Genomic DNA, 22,817 nt, shown 5'->3' on the forward strand with positions numbered 1-22,817 from the left:
CGAGATCGCGCCACTGCACTCCAGCCTGGGTGAAAGAGCGAGACTCCGTCTCAAAAAAAAAAAAAAAAAAATTGCCAAGAGTAGTTTGAGCACTATTTGCCACCTTCTTGTCATATGAAATATCTTTTCTATGCCTTGGCAAATTGCCATATTTCTTTCTAAGTTTTTATCTACTTCTAATATTTTATCCTTTGTGCTTTCAATGTTATGAAATACCTCCAAGAACTCCTTTAATGTCAAAGTTTTTGCTGGCATCACTTCTGGGACATCTTCAACCTTTTTGTCACAGCTCCATTTCTTGTTCATGTTGGTAAATTCATCTTCCTGCAGTTCCTCTGGCTGTATGTCTAGAGTCTCTCTAGTGGCAGCAGTGTCAATATTCCCACAGTCATCTATTTCTCCTGGAACTCCACTGACACTCAATTTGAATTTCACTTCCAGCATTATCAGCATTTTCATTTTTGTTGCTCAATTCCCTCTTTCATTTATCCAGTTATGCCACATGTGTTTTATCACTGAATGATAAGGAGGCAATACAAGTACATGCTTTACTGTCTGTGAACTGAGTAGCTAATGCAGTGACCAGTCACCTAAAGTCTGGGAAAGAAGTGCGTGATTGCTTGCTGATCATGCTGTGTGTCTGTTATTTACATAGTGATTTGTAGACTAAAGAATGCATTTTATGTAATTACTCACATTTAATATACCATTGTACTTGAATTGTGGTGTTGGGGGACTGGTGTTATTTAGCTAAACCACAGTAACTGAAATTCATGCATATTGGAACATGCAAAGCCAGGACTATTTGCTTATTTACTTATTTATTTTTATTTATTTATTTATTTTGAGACAGAGTCTCGCTCTGTCGCCCAGGCTGGAGTGCGGTGGCACAATCTCGGCTCACTGTAAGCTCCGCCTCCCAGGTTCACGCCATTCTCCTTCCTCAGCCTCCCGAGTAGCCAGGACTACAGGCGCCCGCCACCATGCGTGGCTAGTTTTTTTGTATTTTTAGTAGAGATGGGGTTTCACCATGTTAGCCAGGATGGTCTCGATCTCCTGACCTCGTGATCCCCCCGCCTCAGCCTCCCAAAGTGCTGGGATTATAGGCGTGAGCCACTGCGCCCAGCCTTGTTTATTTATTTTTGAGACAAGGTCTCACTATGCCGCCCAGGCCGGGGTACAGTGGCTATTCACAGGCACAATCATAGCACACTACAGCCTTGAACTCCTGGGTTCAAGCAGTCGTCTCCCATTAGCCCCCCGAGTAGCTGGCACTCCAGGTGTGTGCCACCATGCCGGTAAGGACTATTTATACTGAGTGGGGTTAGCCTTAGTGTCCCCCAGACACCCTGAAAGATGCTCAAAAGTGCAGGCTGGGCGTGGTGGCTCACGCCTGTAATCCCAGTACTTTGGGAGGCTGAGGTGTGCAGATCATGAGGTCAGGAGTTTGAGACCAGCTGGCCAACATGGTGAAACCCCATCTCTACTAAAAATACAAAAATTAGCCAGGCATGGTGGCAAGTGCCTGTAATCGCAGCTATTCGGGAGGCTGAGGCAGGAGAATCACTTGAACCTAGGAGGAGGAGGTTGCAGTGAGCCGAGATTGCGCCACTGTACCCCAGCCTGGGCGACAGAGCTAGACTCCAACTCAAAAAAAAAAGGCCGGGCATGGTGGCTCACGCCTGTGATCCCAACACTTTGGGAAGCCAAGGTGGGCAGATCTGAGGTTAGGAGATCGAGACCATCCGGGCTAACAGTGAAACCTCATCTCTACTAAAAATACAACAAATTAGCTGGGCGTGGTGGCATGTGCCTGTAGTCCCAGCTACTTGGGAGGCTGAGGCAGGAGAATTGCTTGAACCGGGAGGCAGAGGTTACAGTGAGCCAAGATCATGCCACTGCACTCTAGCCTGGGCGACAGAGCAAGACTCCGTCCCAAAAAAAAAAAGGAAAGAGTGCACTTGGAAATCCAAAGGTTGAGAATAGGCATTGAAGTTTGAGTTAAAGGCGGGCTCTGTAGTCTGATTCAGCAGAAGAGAGTCATGTTTTCAATCTGTGTAGCACATTTCATCTGAGGAACTCAAAGCATCTCCTCTTCATTGTCCAATTCAGCCTTCTGGCAGGGAGGTAGGAGCTGGCACTGATACAGCCGTTTTACGGGCAGAGAAACTGAGGTGTAAAACAGTTAAATGTAACTTTAAGGCCGGGCACGGTGGCTCACGCCTGTAATCCCAGCACTTTGGGAGGCCGAGGTGGGCGGATCACGAGGTCAGGAGATCAAGACCATCCTGGCTAACATGGTGAAACCCCGTCTCTACTAAAAATACAAAAAATTAGCTGGGCATGGTGGCAGACACCTGTAGTCCCAGCTACTCGGGAGGCTGAGGCAGGAGAATGGCGTGAACCCGGGAGGCGGAGCTTGCAGTGAGCTGAGATCGCACCACTGCGCTCCAGCCTGGGTGACAAAGCGAGACTCTGTCTCAAAAAAAAAAAAATGTAACTTTAAAGGGAAATACTTCTGAGAGTCTTGGATAGTAGACTCTTTCTCTCTTTAGCTATCCCAGATTCCACAGTCTGTGTTGATCCTATGGAGAAGACTCATGAGAGCCCTGTAAATTGTGACTTAGCCCTGATTCACAGCTTGGCATCTAGGTGCCCACCAAATTGTACCTGAGGTTCTTCTCAGTGATACAGGCAGACATGAGCCGAGGTCTTCCCATCCATTAATCATGCATCTTTCATCTTTATTTTGAAACAGAGTGTCTCTCCATCACCCAGGCTGGAATGCAGTGGTCCAGTTTCAGCTCACTGCAACCTCTACCTTCCAGGTTCAAGTGATTCTCCTGCCCCAACCACCCGAGTAGCTGGGATTACAGGTGTGCGCAACCATGCCCAGCTAATTTTTGTGTTTTTAATAGAGACAGGGTTTTGCCATATTGGCCAGGCTAGCCTTGAACTCCTGGCCTCAAGTGAACTGCCCCCCTCGGACTCCCAAAGTGCTGGGATTACAGGCAAGAGCCACCGTGCCCTGTATGCATACTTCTAATGGATCTTGTCTTTTATTATAATAACCATGAGAAAAATTCCAATTTCCCCCACCCTATCCTTTAAGAAACAGAAACATCTATTTAGTACTAGGTATATGGATGGCATTATTGCAAAGTACTAGTCCTAAGTAATAATAATTAAGACAGCAGAAAAGAGGTTGATTTCTTCCATGAAGTACATTTAAGCCTCTTATTAAAGAGGTAATGTGATGCCATCCACGACTTAGGAGCAGCAGCGGGGAGCAGGCTGTGGAGAGGACCAGTGCAGACATGGCCAAGTCTAAGAACCACACCACACACAGCCAGTCCCGAAATGGCACAGAAATGGTATCAAGAAACCCCGATCACAAAGATGTGAATCCTATTTTTTTTTTCTTTGAGACGGAGTCTCGCTCTCTGGCCCCGGCTGGAGTGCAGTGGCATGATCTCTGCTCACTGCAAGCTCCACCTCCCGGGTTCATGCCATTCTCCTGCCTCAGCCTCCCGAGTAGCTGGGACCACAGGCGCCCGCCACCAGGCCGGCTAATTTTTTGTATTTTTAGTAGAGAGAGGGTTTCACCATGTTAGCCAGGATGGTTTCGATCTCCTGACCTCGTGATCCGCCTGCCTCGGCCTCCCAAAGTGCTGGGATTACAGGCATGAGCCACTGCGCCCGGCCGATAAGAATCTCTTAAGGGAGTGGACCCCAAGTTCCTGAGGAACATGTGCTTTGCCAAGAAGCACAACAAGAAGGGCCTAAAAAAGATGCAGGCCAACAGTGCCAAAGCCATGAGTGCACGTGCCAAGGCTATCAAGGCCTTTGTAAAGCCCAGGGAGGTTAAGCCCAAGATCCCAAAGGGTGTCAGCCGCAAGCTCGATCCACTTGCCTACATTGCCCACCCCAGGCTTGGGAAGTGTGCTCGTGCCTGCATTGCCAAGGGGCTCAAGCTATGTTGGTCAAAGGCCAAGGCCAAAGATCAAACCAAGGCCCAGGCTGCAGCTCCAGCTTCATTTCCAGCTTAGGCTCCCAAAGGTGCCCAGACCCCTACGAAGGCTTCAGAGTAGATATCTCTGTCTGCCAACGTGAGGACAGAAGGACTGGTTCGACCCCCCTGGGCTGCCGTCAGCATGGGGCTGGGGTCCTCCTGTGCTATTTGTACAAATAAATCTGAAGCAGGAAAAAAAAATAAATCAATAAAGAGGTAATGTTAAGGTGTAGATTTGGGCATCAAGCATTACGACTTAGTTTCACCTTGCAAAGACAGGTCATTTCAGGAGAAAAAAAGCTTCCTCCTTTTTTGTTTAGGATTTTTCTAAGGGAGTACTGTTAATAGCACTATTGTGTGTGTTTCTCCCATGTCAGTCTATCAGGTGTTTGAAAGTGTGGCTAAGAAGTATGATGTGATGAATGATATGATGAGTCTTGGTATCCATCGTGTTTGGAAGGATTTGCTGCTCTGGAAGATGCGCCCGCTTCCTGGGACCCAGCTGCTTGATGTTGCTGGAGGCACAGGTAATGTCGAGTTTGGTATCCTTCACTACCATTGAGCATGTTTTACAGAAATTAGTCTCTCTTGTAATGAGCTAGCTCACCTAACACTAGGCAGAAGATGGTGATTGAAAATCAGCATACTTATAACTTCTGAGAAAGGCATGTACTAATCTTTTTAACTGAACATCAATCAAAAGCATAGAATAACAGTTTTGTGCCTGTCACTTTTTTGTTTGTTTGTTTGCTTGTTTGTTTGTTGTTTTTTTGAGACGGAGTCTCACTCTGTCACCCAGGCTGGAGTGCAATGGCGCGATCTCAGCTTACTGCAATCTCTGCCTCCCGGGTTCACCCCATTCTCCTGCCTCAGCCTCCCGAGTAGCTGGGACTATAGGCACCCGCCATGGCACCTGGCTAATTTTTTTTTTTTTGTATTTTTAGTAGAGACGGGGTTTCACCGTGTTAGCCAGGATGGTCTTGATCTCCTGACCTCGTGATCTGCCCGCCTCAGCCTCCCAAAGTGCTGGGATTACAGGCGTGAGCCACTGCGCCTGGCCGCCTGTCACTTTTTTTCTTGAGATGGAGTCTCACTCTGTCACCCAGGCTGGCGTGCAGTGTCTCAATCTCAGCTCATTGCAACCTCTGCCTCCCAGGTTCAAGCAATTCTCCTGCCTCAGCCTCCTGAGTAGCTGGGACTACAGGCCCACTCCACCACGCCCAGCTAATATTTTGTATTTTAGTAGAGACGGGGTTTCACGGTGTTTGCCAGGCTGGTCTTGAACTCCTGAGCTCAGGCAGTCCGCCTGCCTCGGCCTCCCAAAGTGCTAGGATTACAGGCGTGAGCCACTGCGCCTGGCCAGTGGCTGTCTGCCTGTCACATTTCCTTTTTTTTTTTTTTTTTTTTTTTTTGAGATAGATTCTTGCTCTGTCGCCCAGACTGCAGTGCAGCGGTGCAATCTCGGCTCCACTGCAACCTCCACCTCCCGGGTTCAAGCAATTCTCTGCCTCAGCCTCCTGAGTAGCTGGGATTACAGGCATGCACCACCATGCCTGGCTAGTTTTTGTATTGTTAGTAGAGACAGGGTTCCACCGTCTTGGCCAGGCTGGTCTTGAACTACTGACCTCATGATACACCCACCTTGGCCTCCCAAGGCGCTGGGATTACAGGTGTGAGCCACTGTGCCCAGCTGCCTGTCACATTTCTAAAATACACAGATTGGCTGGGCGCAGTGGCTCACACCTGTCCTCCCAGCACTTTGGGAGGCCAAGGTGTGGATTGTCTAAGGTCAGGAGTTCAAGACCAGCCTGGCCAACATGGTGAAAACCCATCTCTACTAAAAATACAAAAAAAAAAAAAGCCAATTTGGTGGCTGGTGCCTGTAATCCCAGCTACTTGGGAGGCTGAGGCAGGAGAATTGCTTGAACTGGGGAGGTGGAGGGTTGCAGTGAGCTGAGGTCGTACCATTACACTCCAGCCTGGGCAACAGAGCAGGATTCCGTCTCGGAAAAAAAAAAAAAACGAAACAAAAAAAAAACACAGGATTACAAAGGAAAAAGTCGAATTTTTGACCAGTGACATTTCACCATCTAAATGACTGTTTTGTCTTCTGCTTAACCTTTAACCTCCTTTTCCTGTTTTTTAGGGGATGGGAGAAGCCTTTTATCACTTTATAAAGTTTTCGAGGCTGCCTTTTCTCCTTGATTTGCGATCACATCAAATATCAAAAGTTTGTTTGTGCACAGTCCTTTGTTACTTCTTGTACACTGAGCATTTGGAGAAAAAAATGTCATGATTTTACACAATGCATCTTGGTGATGTCATTGTACATGTTAAATTACATTAGAGGCTGGACGTGGTGGCTCACACCTATAATCGTAGCACTTTGGGAGGATCCCCTGAGGTTAGGAGTTCAAGACCAGTCTGGCCAACATGGTGAAACCCCGTCTCTACTAAAAATACAAAAATTAGCTGGGCGATGGCGGGGCGTGGTGGCTCATGCCTGTAATCCCAGCACTTTGGGAGCCCGAGGTGGTCGGATCATGAGGTCAAGAGATCGAGACCATCCTGGCCAACTTGGTGAAACCCCGTCTCTACTAAAAATACAAAAATTGGCCCATTGTGGTGGCACGCACCTGTAATCCCAGCTACTCAGGAGGCTGAGGCAGGAGAATTGCTTGAACCCAGGAGGCTGAGGTTGCAGTGAGCCGAGATCAAGCCACCACACTCCAGCCTGGGTGACAGAGTGAGACTCCGTCTCAAAAAAAAAAAAAAAATTTAAAGTAAAATAAAATAAAATAAAATAAATAATTAGCTGGCAAGGTGGCGGGCGCCTGAAATCCCAGCTACTCAGGAGGCTGAGGCAGGAGAATCACTTGAACCCAGGAGGCAGAGGTTGCAGTGAGCCGAGATTGTGCCATTGCTCTCCAGCCTGGGCTACAGAGGAAGACTCTGTCTCAAAAAAAATAATAATAATAAATAAATACATAAAATTACATTAGAATAATATAAAATATAATGTAATAATTTGATAATTAGTAATGATAGAGTAATGTATAATAATAAATTACAATAGAATAATCTCTATACTTGAAACATATTTATCTGTAGCTATGTTGGTGTGATCCTCTCCCCAAATGGAAGCTCAGAGGGCAAGAAGACACCTTGCTCTGTAGAGGGTAATTTAGCAGAATCTACCAAAATGTAAAATGCATACAAGCTTAGGATCCCACTTTTTTTTTTTTTTTTTTTTTTGAGTCCGGTCTCGTTCTTGTTGCCCAGGCTGGAGTGCAATGGCGTGATTTCGGCTCACCACAACCTCCGCCTCCTAGGTTCAAGCGATTTTTCTGCCTCAGCCTCTTAAGTAGCTGGGACTACAGGCATGTGCCACCACGCCCAACTAATTTTGTATTTTTAGTAGAGACGGGGTTTCTCCATGTTGGTCAGGCTGGTCTTGAACTCCCAACCTCAGGTGATACACCCACCTCAGCCTCCCAAAGTGCCGGGATTATAGGCATGAGCCATCGCGCCTGGGGGATCCCACATTTTCAATTCTTTTTTTTTTTTCTTTTTTTTTTTTGAGATGGAGTCTTGCTCTGTTGCCCAGGCTGGAGTGCAATGGCATGATCTCAGCACACTGCAACCTCCACCTCCTGGGTTAAAGTGATTCTCCTGCCTCGGCCTCCCAAGTAGCTGGGATTACTAGGCACCCACCATCATGCCTGGCTGATTTTTTGTATTTTTAGTAGAGACAAGGTTTTACTATATTGGCCAGGCTGGCCTCAAATTCCTGACCTAAGGTGATCCACCCACCTTGGCCTCCCAAAGTGTTGGGATTAAAGGCCTGACCCACTCTGCCTCACCTCACATTTTCAATTCTATGTAGCCTAAAGAAAAACTTCCACAAAGATTTAGCCACAAATATGCTCATTGCATCACATTTAATAGTAATTAAAAATTGGAAATAACCTATTTCTTCCCAATAAGGACATGGCTTTAAATTAAGGTATATCCAGTCTATGAAATATTGTGTATCTATTTAAAACAATAAGGAAAACTTACAAGTATTGATGGAAAGGTTGCAAGGACATATTAAGTGGGAAGAATAAGAAAACACGTGGTATAACAATGTATACAATATCCCTGTTTATGTTTTTAAATTTTGTTATATGCATACCTATAAATGTATTGAAAGATCATGCTCGCTTCAGTAGCGCATATACTAAATTTGGAATGATACAGAGAAGATGCGCAAAATAATTAATATATTGAAATATATGGCTGAGCATGTTGGCTCATGCCTGTAATCCCACCATTTGGGAGGCCGAGGCGTATGGATCACGAGGTCAGGAGTTTGAGACCAGCCTGACCAATGTGGTGAAACCCCATCTCTACTAAAAATACAAAAATTAGCTGGGCCTGGTGGCACACGCCTGTATTCCCAGCTACTCAGGGGGCTGAGGCAGGAGAATTGCTTTAACCTGGGAGGTGGAAGTTGCAGTGAGCTGAGATTGTGCTGCTGCATTCTAGCCTGGGAACAGAGCGAGCCTCCGTCTCAGAAAAAAAAAAAAAAATATGAAAAATGACTGGAGAATGACTGGAGAATATCTAATTGGTTAGACATATGGGAGAAACAAGGATATATTTCTTGGAAATACTGTAGGAAAAACAAAGACAAGGAAACAGCTTTTTTTTTTTTTTTTGTTTGGAAATGGTCTTGCACTTTCGCCCAGGCTGGAGTGTAGTGATGTCATCTCGGCTTACTGCAACCTCCACCCCCCAGGGCTCAAGTAATCTTCCCATCTCAGCCTCCCAAATAGCTAGGAATATAGGCATGTGCCCCACACCTGGCTAATTTTTGTAATTTTTTTCGTAGAGACTGAGTTTCACCATGTTACCCAGGCTGGTCTCAAACCTCTGGGCTCAAGCAATCTGCCTACCTCAGCCTCCTGAAGCCTGAAGTGCTGGAACCACAGGCGTGAGCCACCAAGCCCAGCTGGAAACAGCATTATAAGAAAGGAAATATAGGGCCAGGCGCAATGGCTCATGCCTGTAATCTCAGCACTTTGGGAGGCCGAGGCGAGTGGATCACCTGAGGTCAAGAGTTCGAGACCAGCCTGACCAACATGATGAAACCCCATCTCTACTAAAAATACAAAATTAGCCGGGTTTGGTGGCACATGCCTGTGATCCCAGCTACTTGGGAGGCTGAGGCAGGAGAATCACTTGAACCTGGGAGGCAGAGGTTGCGGTGAGCTGAGATCATGCCATTGCACTCCAGCCTGGGCAACAAGAGCAGAAACTCTGTCTCAAAAAAAAAAAAAAAAAGAAAAGAAAGAAAGAAAAGGAAATATAAAAGGAGAGGAAAAAAGAAAGGAAATAGGATTCTAGAAAGCACTGGGTTTGTCCTGAACAATATTTACCAGGTCACAGTATTGTAAACACTTGATTTTCAGTTTTTTTTTTGTTTGTTTTTTGAGATGGAGTCTCACTCTGTCGCACAGGCTGGAGTGCAGTGGTGCGATCTCGGCTCACTGCAAGCTCTGCCTCCTGGGTTCATGCCATTCTCCTGCCTCAGCCTCCCGACTAGCTGGGACTACAGGCACCCACCACCATGCCCGGCTAATTTTTTTTTTTTTCTATTTTTTAGTAGAGATGGGGTTTCATCGTGTTAGCCAGGATGGTCTCGATCTGACCTCATGATCCGCCTGTCTCGGCCTCCCAAAGTGCTGGGATTACAGGCGTGAGCCACCGCGCCTGGCCTCAGTTTTTATTTTATTTATTTATTTATTTATTTTTTGAGATGGAGTTTCACTTTTGTTACCCAGGCTGGAGTGCAATGGCGCTATCTCAGCCCACTGCAACATCCGTTTCCCAGGTTCAAGCTATTCTCCTGCCTCAGCCTCCCGAGTAGCTGGGATTACAGGCGCCTGCCACCACACCTGGCTAATTTTTGTATTTTTAGTAGAGATGGGGTTTCACCATGTTGGCCAGGCTGGTCTCAGACTCCTGACCTCAGGTGATCCACCAGTCTCAGCCTCCCAAAGTGCTGAGATTGCAGGCATGAGCCCAGCCCAATTTCTTTAATTAAAAAAAAAGTTAGTGTTGAAATGAGAATAAACTTCCACGTTCACACACTCAGCTATGATTGTGCCTCTGCACTCCAGCCAGGGTGATGGAGTGAGACCCTGTGTCTAACAAAAAGAAGAAAGGACTTGGCTTTCAGCCACACTGCATCCAGTTAGCTAACACAGGTACTCCTGTGCCTCTGTTAGCCCTTTGGGTTTTAGGAAATGCTGTTTCTTCCTTTTTTATTTTTGTTTTAGTCTGCATCTTTCCTCATGTTGGCTTCCCACAGGTGACATTGCATTCCGGTTCCTTAATTATGTTCAGTCCCAGCACCAGAGAAAACAGAAGAGGCAGTTAAGGGCCCAACAAAATTTATCCTGGGAAGAAATTGCCAAAGAGTATCAGAATGAAGAAGATTCCTTGGGCGGGTCTCGGGTCGTGGTTTGTGACATCAACAAGGAGATGCTAAAGGTTGGAAAGCAGAAAGCCTTGGCTCAAGGATACAGAGCTGGTGAGTCCTGCAGAAGGCAGACACAGGGGAAGTGTTTGTATCTTTATAGAATAAGGTGGAGTATGTAAAATATTGAAATGCTTTATCTTTTGGCTTTCAGAAACTTACAGATGGGCAGGTTGAAGATGATTTGCATGGCTGAATCTAGTTTGTGTGCTGTTATATGCATTATTTATGCATAGCAGCCCATTGAGTGAGCTTACCCAGCCCTATGTGACTGGGATCACTAGATCCCAAATAAGTCAAGAATCTTACCCAAGTCACACAGCTTCTCAGTGGCAGATCCCAAATTGGAGTTGAATCTTCAGATCTCAGCTCTCAGACCCTGAGACAGAAGTTTTGCTGTCAGGCCGGGCGCGGTGGTTCACGCCTGTAATCCCAGCACTTTGGGAGGCCGAGGCGGGTGGATCACGAGGTCAAGAGATTGAGACCATCCTGGCCAACATGGCGAAACCCTGTCTCTACTAAAAATGCAAAAATTAGCTGGGCGTGGTAGCGGACGCCTGTAGTCCCAGCTACTCGGGAGGCTGAGGCAGGAGAATGGCGTGAACCTGGGAGGCAGAGCTTGCAGTGAGCCGAGATCGCGCCACTGCACTCCAGCCTGGATGACAGAGCGAGACTCCATCTCAAAAACAAAACAAAAAAAAGAAGTTTTGCTGTCATTTCCCAGCAGCTTCAGGGTGATTTCGGTGTATCATTTCCATTCTTGAACAATTCCATTCTCGTATCCATACTAGGATAGTTTGATTGCTGTGCAACTGGACCTCTCATCTCCTGTAAAGAAAGAACTTCTGGCTGGGCCCATGGCTCACACCTATAATCTCAGAACTTTGGGAGGCCACAGTAGGAGGATTACTTGAGCCCAAGAGTTCCAGGCTGCAGTGAGCTATGATTGCACCTCTGCACTCCAGCCTGAGTGACAGAGCGAGACCCTGTCTCTAAAGAAATTTAAAAAATAAAAAAAGAAATAACTTGCCCTTCAGCCACAAGGAGTGCAGTTAGCTAGCAGCCTCCACCTATTAGCACATCAGCCTCTGCCTCAGCTTCCAAGGGAGGCCAGGCTCTTTTGTGGCAGCCCGTAGCCAATGGCTGAACACTGTGGGACTACTAGGGCCTGGATATTTTCCAAGCAAGACTCTTGAACAGCCAGCCTTTGTTCCGGACGTCCCTATTGGGTAGGCTGAGCCTTTGTCAGATCTGCATTAAGGTCTAAAGGCTTTTCTTGCTCAGTCTTTCTTCCTCTCCCTTTGTCTTCTCTGTGTTTCCCCTGCCACACACACAAAAAATTATTATACTCCTTGGTCCATCTCAGCATGTTTCTCAGAGGACCCAACTGATACATTCAAAGAAACACTCGTGAACAGTACTCCTCACACTTCCCCACCATGGTAAATACGAACAGCAGATAGGCAAATGACTGCATGCGTATCTCTGTGAGATTACTGCAAGCTCAAAATGGATGATTTGTGTGCTAGCTTAAAAATGTAAATTTTGGCAGTGAGGTGGCTCATGCCTGTAATCCCAGCACTTTAGAAGGCCGAGGGTGAAGGATCGCTTGAAGCCAGGAGTTCAAGACCAGCCTAGGCAACATAGTGAGACTCTGTCTCTACAAAAAATTTAAGTTAGCCAAGTGTGGTGGTACACACTTGTAGTAACAGCTACTTGGGAGGCTGAAGCAGGAGGATCACTTGAGTCCAGGAGGTCGAGACTGCAGTGAGCCATGATCATGCCACTGCACTCCAGCCTGGGCAACAGAGTAAGACTCTGTCTCAAAAAACAAAAGCAAATTTGGCCAGGCGTGGTGGCTGACCCCTGTAATCCCAGCACTTTGGGAGGCCGAGGGGGGTGGATCACCTGAGGTCCGGAGTTCGAGACCAGCCTGACCAACATGGAGAAACCCTGTCTCTACTAAAAATACAAAATTAGCTGGGTGTGGTGGCGCATGCCTGTAATTCCAGCTATTTGAAGGCTGAGGCAGGAGAATCGCTTGAACCTGGAAGGCGGAGGTTGTGGTGAACCAAGATGGTGCCATTACACTGTAGCCTAGGCAACAAGAGAGAAACTCCATCCTGGCAGCTGCACCCTGTTGGCCCAGTTTTTGTTGTTGTTGTTGTTGTTGTTGTTGTTTTCTGGGACAGAGTCTCACCCTGTTGCCCAGGATGGAGTACAGTGGTGCGATCTCGGGTCACTACAACCTCTGCCTCCCGGGTTCAAGCAATTCTTGTGCCTCAGCCTCCCGAGTAGCTGGGATTACAGCTGCGCAGCACCATACCCGGCTAATTTTTTTGTATTTTTAGTAGAGACGGGGTTTCACTATGTTGGCCAGGCTGGTCTTGAACTCCTGGCCTCATATGATCTGCCCACCTATGCCTCCCAAAGTGTTGGGATTACAGGTGTGGGCCACTGCGCCCGGCCCAGCTTTTCAGAGCCGCTATTCTGCCCTCTTCCATGCTGGCCAGGGACTACAGATGGCCACTGTGAGGGGCAGTAGTATATAACAAAGAACGTCCCTCAGGTCAACATCAGCATTTCTCTCCTTCTCCTCCCCCACCATGAGTGTCTATGGTTATTTTACCTCAGATCTTCCTCCTCTTCCTCCTCCCACCCCCAGAAGGAGCTGCGTAGACGAACTGCAGCCCACTTGGCCCCCAAGCTGAAGGGCTCCTTTGTTAACCATCAATACTGGTCAGAAGGCAGACAGTCGCTAGTGTTTTTAGACAAAGGCACTATGTTTCCTTACTCCTGCTGACAAACATGTTTCCCTTCTCTCTGGTACTCAGCCATAAAAAATGGAAAACAAAGATACTGAAATGATAGGCAGTGTTCCATTTCTAGAATCATCTCTTTCATTGCATAGCCTGCCCTTTGAGCTCTCCTAAGCGCCAAGACAAATGCATCTGCGTAGGAATTATTAAGTGCCCCATAGTACAGTTTTATCTTTCCTCCTTGTTTTATCAATCTCCAATAATCATACCTTTGCAAAAACATCATGAAAAGTAGAAACTAAGTAGGAGGACCCTAGAAATTATTTAATAAATATAAAAGTTAATGTGTGGTCAGGTGCGGTGGCTTACGCCTGTAATCCCAACACTTTGGGAGGCTGAGGCAGGCAGATCACCTGAGGTCAAAAGTTTGAGACCAGCTGGTCAACATGGTGAAACCCTGTCTCTACTAAAAATACAAAAATTAGCCAGGCGTGGTGGTGCGCACCTGTAATCCCAGCTACTCAGGAGGCTGAGGGAGGAGAATCTCTGGAACCCAGGAGGTGGATGTCACACCACTACACTCCAGACTGGATGACAGAGCAAGGCTCCATCTCAAAAAAAAAAAAAGTTAATGTGTAACTTAACTACTTTTTTTTTTTTTTTCTGAGACGGAGTCTCGCTCTGTCGCCCAGGCTGGAGTGCAGTGGCGCAATCTCGGCTCACTGGAAGCTCCACCTCCCGGGTTCACGCCATTCTGCCTCAGCCTCCCCAGCAGCTGGGACTACAGGCACACGCCGCCACACCTGGCTAATTTTTGTATTTTTAGTAGAGATGGGGTTTCTCTGTGTTAGCCAGGATGGTCTCGATCTCCTGACCTTGTGATCCGCCCACCTCAGCCTCCCAAAGTGCTGGGATTACAGGTGTGAGCCACCGCGCCCAGCCCTTAACTACTTTTTTTTAATGTATAGCATGGTTATGTGTTTTATTTATATTTTTTAAGTAGCACTTTCCTTCCCAAATGGAAGATCTTAGGGGCTGGAGCTTTAAAATGTATGTATATTTGGCTGGGTGCCGTGGCTCACACCTGTAATCCCAGCACTTTGGGAGGCCAAGGCGGGTGGATCACCTCAGGTCAGGAGTTCGAGAACAGCCTGGCCAACATGGTGAAACCCTGTCTCTACTAAAAATACAAAAAAAAATTAGCCAGGTGAGTAGCTAGGATTATAGGTGTATGCTACCATGCGTGGGTAATTTTTGTATTTTTAATAGAGATAGGGTTTTGCCATGTTGGCCAGGCTACTCTCAAACTCTTGGCCTCAAGTGGTCTGCCCTCTTCGGCCTCCTAAAGTGCTGGGATTGCAGGTGTGGGCTATCACGCCTGGCCTGGAAAAGTATTAAGAAGAAAGTAAATGTTAACCATAATTCCAACATTCAGAGTTGCCCCTCAATATGGTAATGTTTCCTTCCTTTTTCCTAATTATTCTCTTTTTATAAAGTTGAGAACATCCTATATATACAATTTATTTATTTATTTATTTGTTTATTTATTTATTTATTTTTGAGACAGAGTCCTGCTTTGTCGCCCAGGCTAGAGTGCAGTGGTGCAATCTTGGCTCACTGCAACCTCCGCCTCCCGGTTCAAGCGATTCCACTGCCTCAGCCTCCCAAGTAGCTGGGATTACAGGCACCCTGCACCAAGCCCAGCTAATTTTTGTATTTTTAGTAGAGAGGGGGTTTCACCATCTTGGCCAGGCTGGTCTCAAACTCCTGACCTCGTGATCCACCTGCCTTGGGCTCGCAAAGTGCTGGGATTACAAGCATGAGCCACCGCGCCTGGCCTACAATTTAGTAATCCTGCTTTAATTTACTATTGTATCAAAAGGTTTTTCCATGTCATTAGAAATTCCTTGAAATCATTATTTTTTTTTTATTTTATTTTTTTGAGACGGAGCCTCGCTCTGTCGCTCAGGCTGGAGTGCAGTGGCACAATCTCGACTCACTGCAAGCTCCACCTCCCAGGTTCACACCATTCTCCTGCCTCAGCCTCCCGATTAGCTGGGACTACAGTCGCCCACCACCACGCCTGGCTAATTTTTTGTATTTTTAGTAGAGACGGGGTTTCACCGTGTTAGCCCGGATGGTCTTGATCTCCTGACCCTGTGATCTGCCCGCCTCGGCCTCCCAAAGTGCTGGGATTACAGGCGTGAGCCACCACACCTGGCTGAAATCATTATTTTTTATGCTATTCTTCCATATGGTTGTTTCATGATTCACATAACCAATAACCAATTGATAATTCTTTTTTTTCCCCAATGTTTTGCATATAGCACAACTTTGTGACATTCTTATTTGTAATTTTTGCATGGATTCATTCATTTACTGACTGTATAACCTTAGTCAAGTGTTTAAACTCTAATAACTACTTCATACTAGGAGGTGATATGCCATAGCTATTGAAAACCTAGGCTCTGGGTTCCAGTCCATCTGTGTGACCTTGGGCAAGCAACCTTTCTCTTTTTGCTTTTTATTTTTTCAATATATGGTCTTGCTGTGTTACCCAGGCTGGTCTTGAACTCCTGGGCTCAAGCTCTCCTCCCACCTCAGCCTCCTGAGTCTCTGGGATTACAGGTGCATGCCACCGTGCTCAGCTCAGACTTTAAACCTTTCTGATGTTCACTTTGCTGACCTGAAACATGAGGATAATGGTAATAACTCTCTCACAGAGTTGGTATGAGGATATACTAAGATAATCTATCTAAAGATGTACATAAAATAACACAGACTCTGCCAATTGATTAGGGCCCTCTAAGCAGTAGCTGTGATGATGATGTCAATGTCCTTTCCCTAAAAATCAAATCACTGGGTCAAAAGGTATACTTTTTTTTTTTGAGACGGAGTCTTGCTCTGTCACCCAGGCTGGAGTGCAGTGGTGCGATCTCAGCTCACTGCAACCTCCACCTCCCGGATTCAAGCAATTCTCCTGCCTCAGCCTCCCAAGTAGCTGGGACTACAGGTGCATGCCACCACGCCCAGCTAATTTTTTGTATTTTTAGTAGGGATGGGGTTTCACCATGTTTCAATCTCCTGACCTTGTGATCCGCCTGCCTCGGCTTCCCAAACTGCTGGGATTACAGGCGTGAGTCACCGCACCTGGCCAGATATACTTTTTTTTTTTTAATTAATTTTTTTTGCACACAAAAACAATAAACATTTTCTAATAATACATACAAACAAAAAGATGCGTATCAAACATATTAGGAAGGTTGCACATGGGAAGTCAGGGAATCGAAATGGGGGGTGGGAGTTAAAATAAATGAGAGAGGGACTTTATATGGATCAGTGATAATAACTCAATCCTCTATTTGACAAAGAAGAGGGAGAAGGAAGAGGAAGAAAAAGAAAGTGGGATAAAGGATCAGAAAGGGAGGAAAATAGAAAAAATTAGAGTATGACTCCAGGGTAGACCTGTTTTGTTGTCACTGAGTTGGTTGGTTAGTTTGTCTGTTGTATTTTTCATGTTTCGCCATGTTGGCCAGACTGGTCTCGAACTCCTAGCCCGAAGTGATCAACCCGCCTCGCCCCCCAGAGTGCCGGGACCACAGGCGTGAGCCACCACGTCCAGCCCCCACATTACTTCTGGCCTCCGTGGTAGACCTCCCAGACGGAGCGGCCGGGCAGAGGCTCTCCTCACTTCTTCCCAGACAGGGGGCGGCCGAGCAGAGGCGCTCCTCACTTCCCAGACGGGGCGGTCGGGCAGAGGTGCTCCTCACTTCCCAGACGATGGGTGGCCGGGCAGAGGCGCTCCTCCCTTCCCAGACGATGGGTGGCCAGGCAGAGGCGCTCCTCACTTCTTCCCGGACGGGGCGGCCGGGCAGAGGCGCTCCTCACTTCTTCCCGGACGGGGCGGCCGGGCAGAGGGGCTCCTCACTTCCCAGACGATGGGTGGCCGGGCAGAGGCGCTCCTCACCTCCCAGACGATGGGTGGCCGGGCAGAAGCGCTCCTCACTTCCCAGATGGGGAGGCCGGGCAGAGGGGCGGCTGGGCAGAGACGCTCCCTACCTCCCAGACGGGGCGGCGGCCGGGCAGGGGCTGCAATCCCATCACCCTGGTAGGCCAAGGCAGGCGGCTGGGAGGCGGAGGCTGCCGCGAGCCCAGACCACGCCACCGCACTCCAGCCCGGGCAACACCGAGCACCGGGTGAGCGAGACTCCGTCTGTAGTCCCAGCACCCTGGGAGGCCGAGGCGGGCAGAGCGTTCGGGGTCAGGAGCTGGCGAGTAGCGTGGCCAAGATGGCGAACGCGCGCCGGCAGGCAAAGGAGAAAAAACAGGCAGCGGTGGCGCGCGCCGGCAGTCCCAGGGAGTCCGCGGCGCGGGGCAGCAGCGAGACGAGGAGATTGCTGCCCGGGCCACAGAGGGAAAGAAAGAAAGAGAGAGAGAGAGAGAGAGAGAGAGAGAGAGAGGGAGGGAGGGAGGGCCAGATATACTTATTTTTAAGGCCCTTGTTAGATACTGCTAATTTGCTTTCCAGAAAGGTTATTTTCATTTACCTTCCTCTATACAGTCTTCTTTTTGTATTTTTACATCTAATTTGCTATAGGTTGTATAATGTTAAAGTCCAATCAAGATCCTTGGAGGACACAGCCACCCTGATAGGGGCCTCTGGTGATCTCTGAATTCATGCCTAGTCTCAGACCTGGACACACTGATGCTCTGTGATTCCAATAAAACCAGTAAAACTCTGCTAAATTCTGTACTTAGAGTAACTCAGTTAATACTTTTAGGAACCCTATAAAGTAGGCACTAGTTTTTAACTCCATTTTACAGATGAGGAAACAGACAAAGTAGTTTATTCAAGAATACACAGGCCAGGCACAGTGGCTCACATCTGTAATTCCAGCACTTTGGGAGGCCGAGGCAGGAGGCTTGCTTGAGCCCAGGAGTTTGAGACCAGCCTGGGCAAGATGATGAGACCTCGTCTCTACAGAAGAAATTTTTAAAAATTAGCTGGGCAGGGTGGTGTGTGCCTATAGTCCCAACTACTGGGGATGCTAAGGCAGGAGGATCCTTTGAGTCCAGGAGTTTGAGGATGCAGTGAGCTGTGTGCCACTGTACTCCAGCCTGGGTGAGAATGCAGGACCTCCCCATGTCTAAAAACAATAATAATGATTGATTATAAAAGGAAAAATATGTATATATAAGGAATATGGTGAAGCTGGCATTAGAATCCAGGCAGCCTAACCACCCAGGACTTGGGCTCTCCAGCTTACGCTCTACATGAAATGAATTCACTGGGGGCAGGAAAAACAGCTACCCAGACTGAGACCTGGAACTCACTTTCTCTTTCAGGACTTGCATGGGTATTAGGAGATGCTGAAGAACTGCCCTTTGATGATGACAAGTTTGATATTTACACCATTGCCTTTGGGATCCGGAATGTCACACACGTTGATCAGGTATGAATGGCTGCATCCTCAGCTTGTATGACTCTCAGGAAATTACCTGTTGTAGAGCTACAATGAGTGAGGAAAGAAGGAGAGTTTTATTTTTTGAGATGGGGTCTTGCTATGTTGCCCAGGCTAGTCTCAAACTCCTGGGCTCAAGCAGTCCTTCCACATCTGCCTCCTAAGTAGCTGGAATTACAGGAACCCACCACCACACCCAGGGAGAGAGAGAGAGAGAGAGAGAGAGATTTTTTTTTTTTTTTTTTTTAATCTTAAAAAGAAAATGTTTAAGGGCTTGGCGCTTGAGTGGAATGCCTGTTTGAAGTTTAGGGTCTTCCATCCTTTAAGTTGACAAATTTTCTAGTCACAAAATTGAAAAAGACTAAAACCACAGAGCTGATCTCCATAGAAGTCTGTCTTACTTGGATTGGTATTCACATCTTTGGGATTTAGTCTTGCTCTGGCCTTTTGTGTATTTCCTCATACTTGTGAAGCTGCCTGACCCTGTGAATTTGCAGAAGATCAGAGATATGTCAGAGGCTGACAAAGACAAGGGCCCTCAAACACTGTTTTGACAAAAGATAGATGGATTCATGGCTTTTCTACAGGAAAAGGGGAATGTTCAGTTCTTAATCTGATGGAGCTCTTCTTTGTTCCTACTTTATTTTTTGTAGAGATGGGGTTTCGCCATGTTGCCCAGATTGATCTCGAACTCCTGAGCTCAAGTGATCCTCCCACCTCAGCCTCCCAAAATGCTGGGATTACAGGCTTGGGCCACCATGCCTGGCCTTTATTCCTACTTTAATATTCTGTTCAAAACACTTGAAGACCATGTGCAAGGCAAAGAGTTTCATTTCAGTAACATGGTCTCTGGTTGCCTGGGTCCTTTGGTTAAGTGGTAAGTTCTTTATGGTGTTCATCAGCTTGGTTTGCATCACCTTTCCTATGTCAGTAGCCAGTTTATTATTTTGTTGAATGAAAACTTTTTTTTTTTTTTTTTTGAGACAGAGTCTCGCTCTGTTGCCAGGCTGGAGTGCAGTGGCGCGATCTTGGCTCACTACAACCTCCGTCTCCTGGGTTCAAGCAGTTCTCCTGCCTCAGCCTCCCGAGTAGCTGGGACTACAGGCGTGTGCCACCACACCCAGCTAATTTTTGTATTTTTCAGTAGAGACGGCGTTTCACCACGTTGGCCAGGATGGTCTTCATCTCTTGACCTCATGATCCTCCCGCCTCAGCCTCCCAAAGTGCTGGGATTATAGGCGTGAGCCACCACGCCTGGGGAAAAAAAAATTTTTAATAGGTTCAAAGTTCAAAAGGTACAAAAGGTTATATGTGACAATTTCCCTCCCATCCTTGCCTCCTCTCCCATTCAGTGCTTCTCCCTTCAGACAGTCACCAGCTTCTTGTGTATCTTTGCCAAGATGTTTTGTGAATTGGTTATGATTCACATAACCAATAACCAATTGATATTTCTTTTTTTTCCTATGTTTTGCATGTAGCACAACTTTGTGATATCCTTATTTGTAATTTTTGCATGGATTCTATCATTTGTTTACTGACTAACCTTAGACAAGTGTTTGTGATGTTTTGTGCCAAGGTGTATATACTATGTTTTCTCTTTTTTCTTTTTTTTTTTTTTTTTTTTTGAGATGGACTCTCACTCTGTCACCCAGGCTGGAGTACAGTAACATGATCTCGGCTCACTGCAACCAGTTGAGAGTTCAACCTCAGCTGGTCTTGAACTCTTTGGAGGCCTCCGGGCTGGCCTCCCAACTCTTTGGGAGGCCGAGGTGGGCAGATCACGAGGTCAGGAGATCGAGACCATCCTGGCCAACGTGGTGAAACCTCGTCTCTACTATAAATACAAAAATTAGCTGGGCCTGGTGGCACGAACCTGTAGTCCCAGCTACTCGGGAGGCTGAGTTGGGATAATCCCTTGAACCCAGGAGGCGGAGGCTGCAGTGAGCTGAGATCGCACCACTGCACTCCAGCCTGGGCGACAGAGCGAGACTCCACCTCAAAAATAAATAAATAAATAGATAGATGGATAGAATAAAAGTAAACAAGTATTTCTTGGAGATTTTTCCTTGTAAGTACATAAAGAGCACTGGCTCTTTTTATTTCTTTATTTTATTATTATTATTTTTTTTGAGACAGAGTCTCACTCTGTCACCCAGGCTGGAGTGCAGTGGAGAGATTTGGGCTCACTGAAACCTCCATCTCCCGGGTTCAAGTGATTCTCCTGCCTCAGCCTCCCAAGTAGCTGGGGTTACAGGCATGCGCCACCATGCCCAGCTAATTTTATATTTTTAGTAGAGACGGAGTTTCTCCATGTTGATCAGGCTGGTCTCGAACTCCCAACCTCAGGTGATCCACCCGCCTCAGCCTCCCAAAGTGCTGGGATTACAGGTGTGAGCCACCGCACCCAGCACTTTTTAAAATAGTTGAATAGAGGCCAGGCGTGGTGGCTCACACCTGTAATCCCAGCACTTTGGGAGGCCGAGGCGGGTGGATCATGAGGTCAGGAGTTCGAGGCCAGACTGACCAACATGGTGAAAACCCCATCTCTACTAAAAATACAAAAATTAGCTGGGCATGGTGGCGTGTGCCTATAGTCCCAGATACTTGGGAGGCTGAGGGAGGAGAATCGCTTGAACCTGGGAGGCAGAGGTTGCAGTGAGTCAAGATTGTACCACTGCACTTCAGCCTGAGCAACAGAACGAGACTCCCTCTCAAAAAAAAAAAGAAGTTGAATAGATTCCATTTATATTATTTATATTTATATTTCATAATTTAGTCTCTTATTAATCGTTAAAGATGCTTCTAATCTTGTGCTATTCAAGCACTTGTCTTTTGACAACTGTTTGAACAGCAAATTTTAAAATGACTTCATTTCATAAAATAGAATGTGCTGGGCATGGTAGCTCACGCCTGTAATCCCAGCACTTTGGGAGGCCGAGGCGGGCGGATCACTTGAGGTCAGGAGTTTGAGACCAGCCTGGCCAACATGGCAAAACCCTCTCTATACTAAAAATACAAAAATTAGCCAGGCATGGTGGCGGGCATCTGTAATCCCAGCTACTTGGGAGGCTGAGACAGGAGAATTGCTTGAACCCAGGAGGTAGAGGTTGCAGTGAGCCGAGATTGTGCCACTGCACTCCAGCCTGTGCGACAGAGCAAGACTCCATGTCAAAAAAAAAATAAATAAATAAAAATAGAATGCATCCCAATGAGCAGAAGACATTGGCTTTATAGACACAGAAAGACTGAAGAAAGCAGAGAATCAAAGAACAAAGAGTGTATTATTCATCCTTTCAAAACTACTTTTCTTGAAAGGCTGTGATAGGGAGGCAGAATAATAAAAAAAATAGGCTGGGCGTGGTGGCCCAAGTCTGTAATCCTAGCACTTTGGGAGGCCAAGGTGGAAGGATCACCTAAGGTCTCTAGTTCAAGACCAGCCTGGCCAACATGGCGAAACTCCGTCTCTACTAAAAATGCAAAAATTAGCCGGGTGTGGTGGCATGTGCCTGTAGTCCCAGCAACATGGTAGGCCGAGGCAGGAGAATCACCTGAACCCAGGAGGCAGAGGTTGCAGAGAGCTAAGATCGTGCCACTGCACTCCAGACTGGGTGACAGAGCAAGACTCCATCTCAAAAAAAAAAAAAAAAATTTAAACAGGAGTGTTGGAGAAATTGACTATCTCTTTCTCCTGATCTCTCAGGTCAACTGACAACTTAGTTTCGATTTGGTGACGTGGAACGTGGAACTATGGAGTCACAAGTTGGGTGACTCCATCTTGATGCTTAGTCTGGTCTGTTGGAACCTAGTGCAGAAACAATCCAAAACAATGGCTTCCTATACTTTTTATTTAAAAGTGAATAACTGGCCAGGCATGGTGGCTCACACCTGTAATCCTAGCACCTTGTGAGGCCGAGGTGAGTGGATCACTTCAGGCCAGGAGTTTGAGACTGGCCTGGCCAACATGGTGAAACCCTGTCTCTACTAAAAATACAAAATTAGTTGGGCGTGGTGGTGCATGCCTGTAATCCCAGCTACTTGGGAGTCTGAAGCAAGAGAAT

The 22,817-nt window shown here is 46.9% G+C and overlaps 1 protein-coding gene and 1 pseudogene across 1 annotated transcript in view; both read left to right on the plus strand.

Moving 5' to 3' along the window:
* The window catches only part of LOC116477820 (large ribosomal subunit protein eL29-like), a 9,058-nt pseudogene extending 4,675 nt beyond the window's left edge, over positions 1-4,383 (plus strand).
* COQ5 (coenzyme Q5, methyltransferase) overlaps positions 1-22,817 on the plus strand; it is a 29,905-nt gene that overhangs the window by 4,115 nt on the left and 2,973 nt on the right. Inside the window, exons 2-4 of the mRNA XM_032168518.2 lie at positions 4,390-4,539; positions 10,371-10,592; positions 18,644-18,750. Coding sequence (XP_032024409.1) covers positions 4,390-4,539; positions 10,371-10,592; positions 18,644-18,750 — 479 coding nt within the window. The remainder of the gene's footprint in view (positions 1-4,389; positions 4,540-10,370; positions 10,593-18,643; positions 18,751-22,817) is intronic.

The sequence above is a fragment of the Hylobates moloch genome, unplaced genomic scaffold (assembly GCF_009828535.3).
Source record: "Hylobates moloch isolate HMO894 unplaced genomic scaffold, HMol_V3 SCAFFOLD_12, whole genome shotgun sequence".
In the NCBI taxonomy this organism is placed as follows: Eukaryota; Metazoa; Chordata; class Mammalia; order Primates; family Hylobatidae; genus Hylobates; species Hylobates moloch.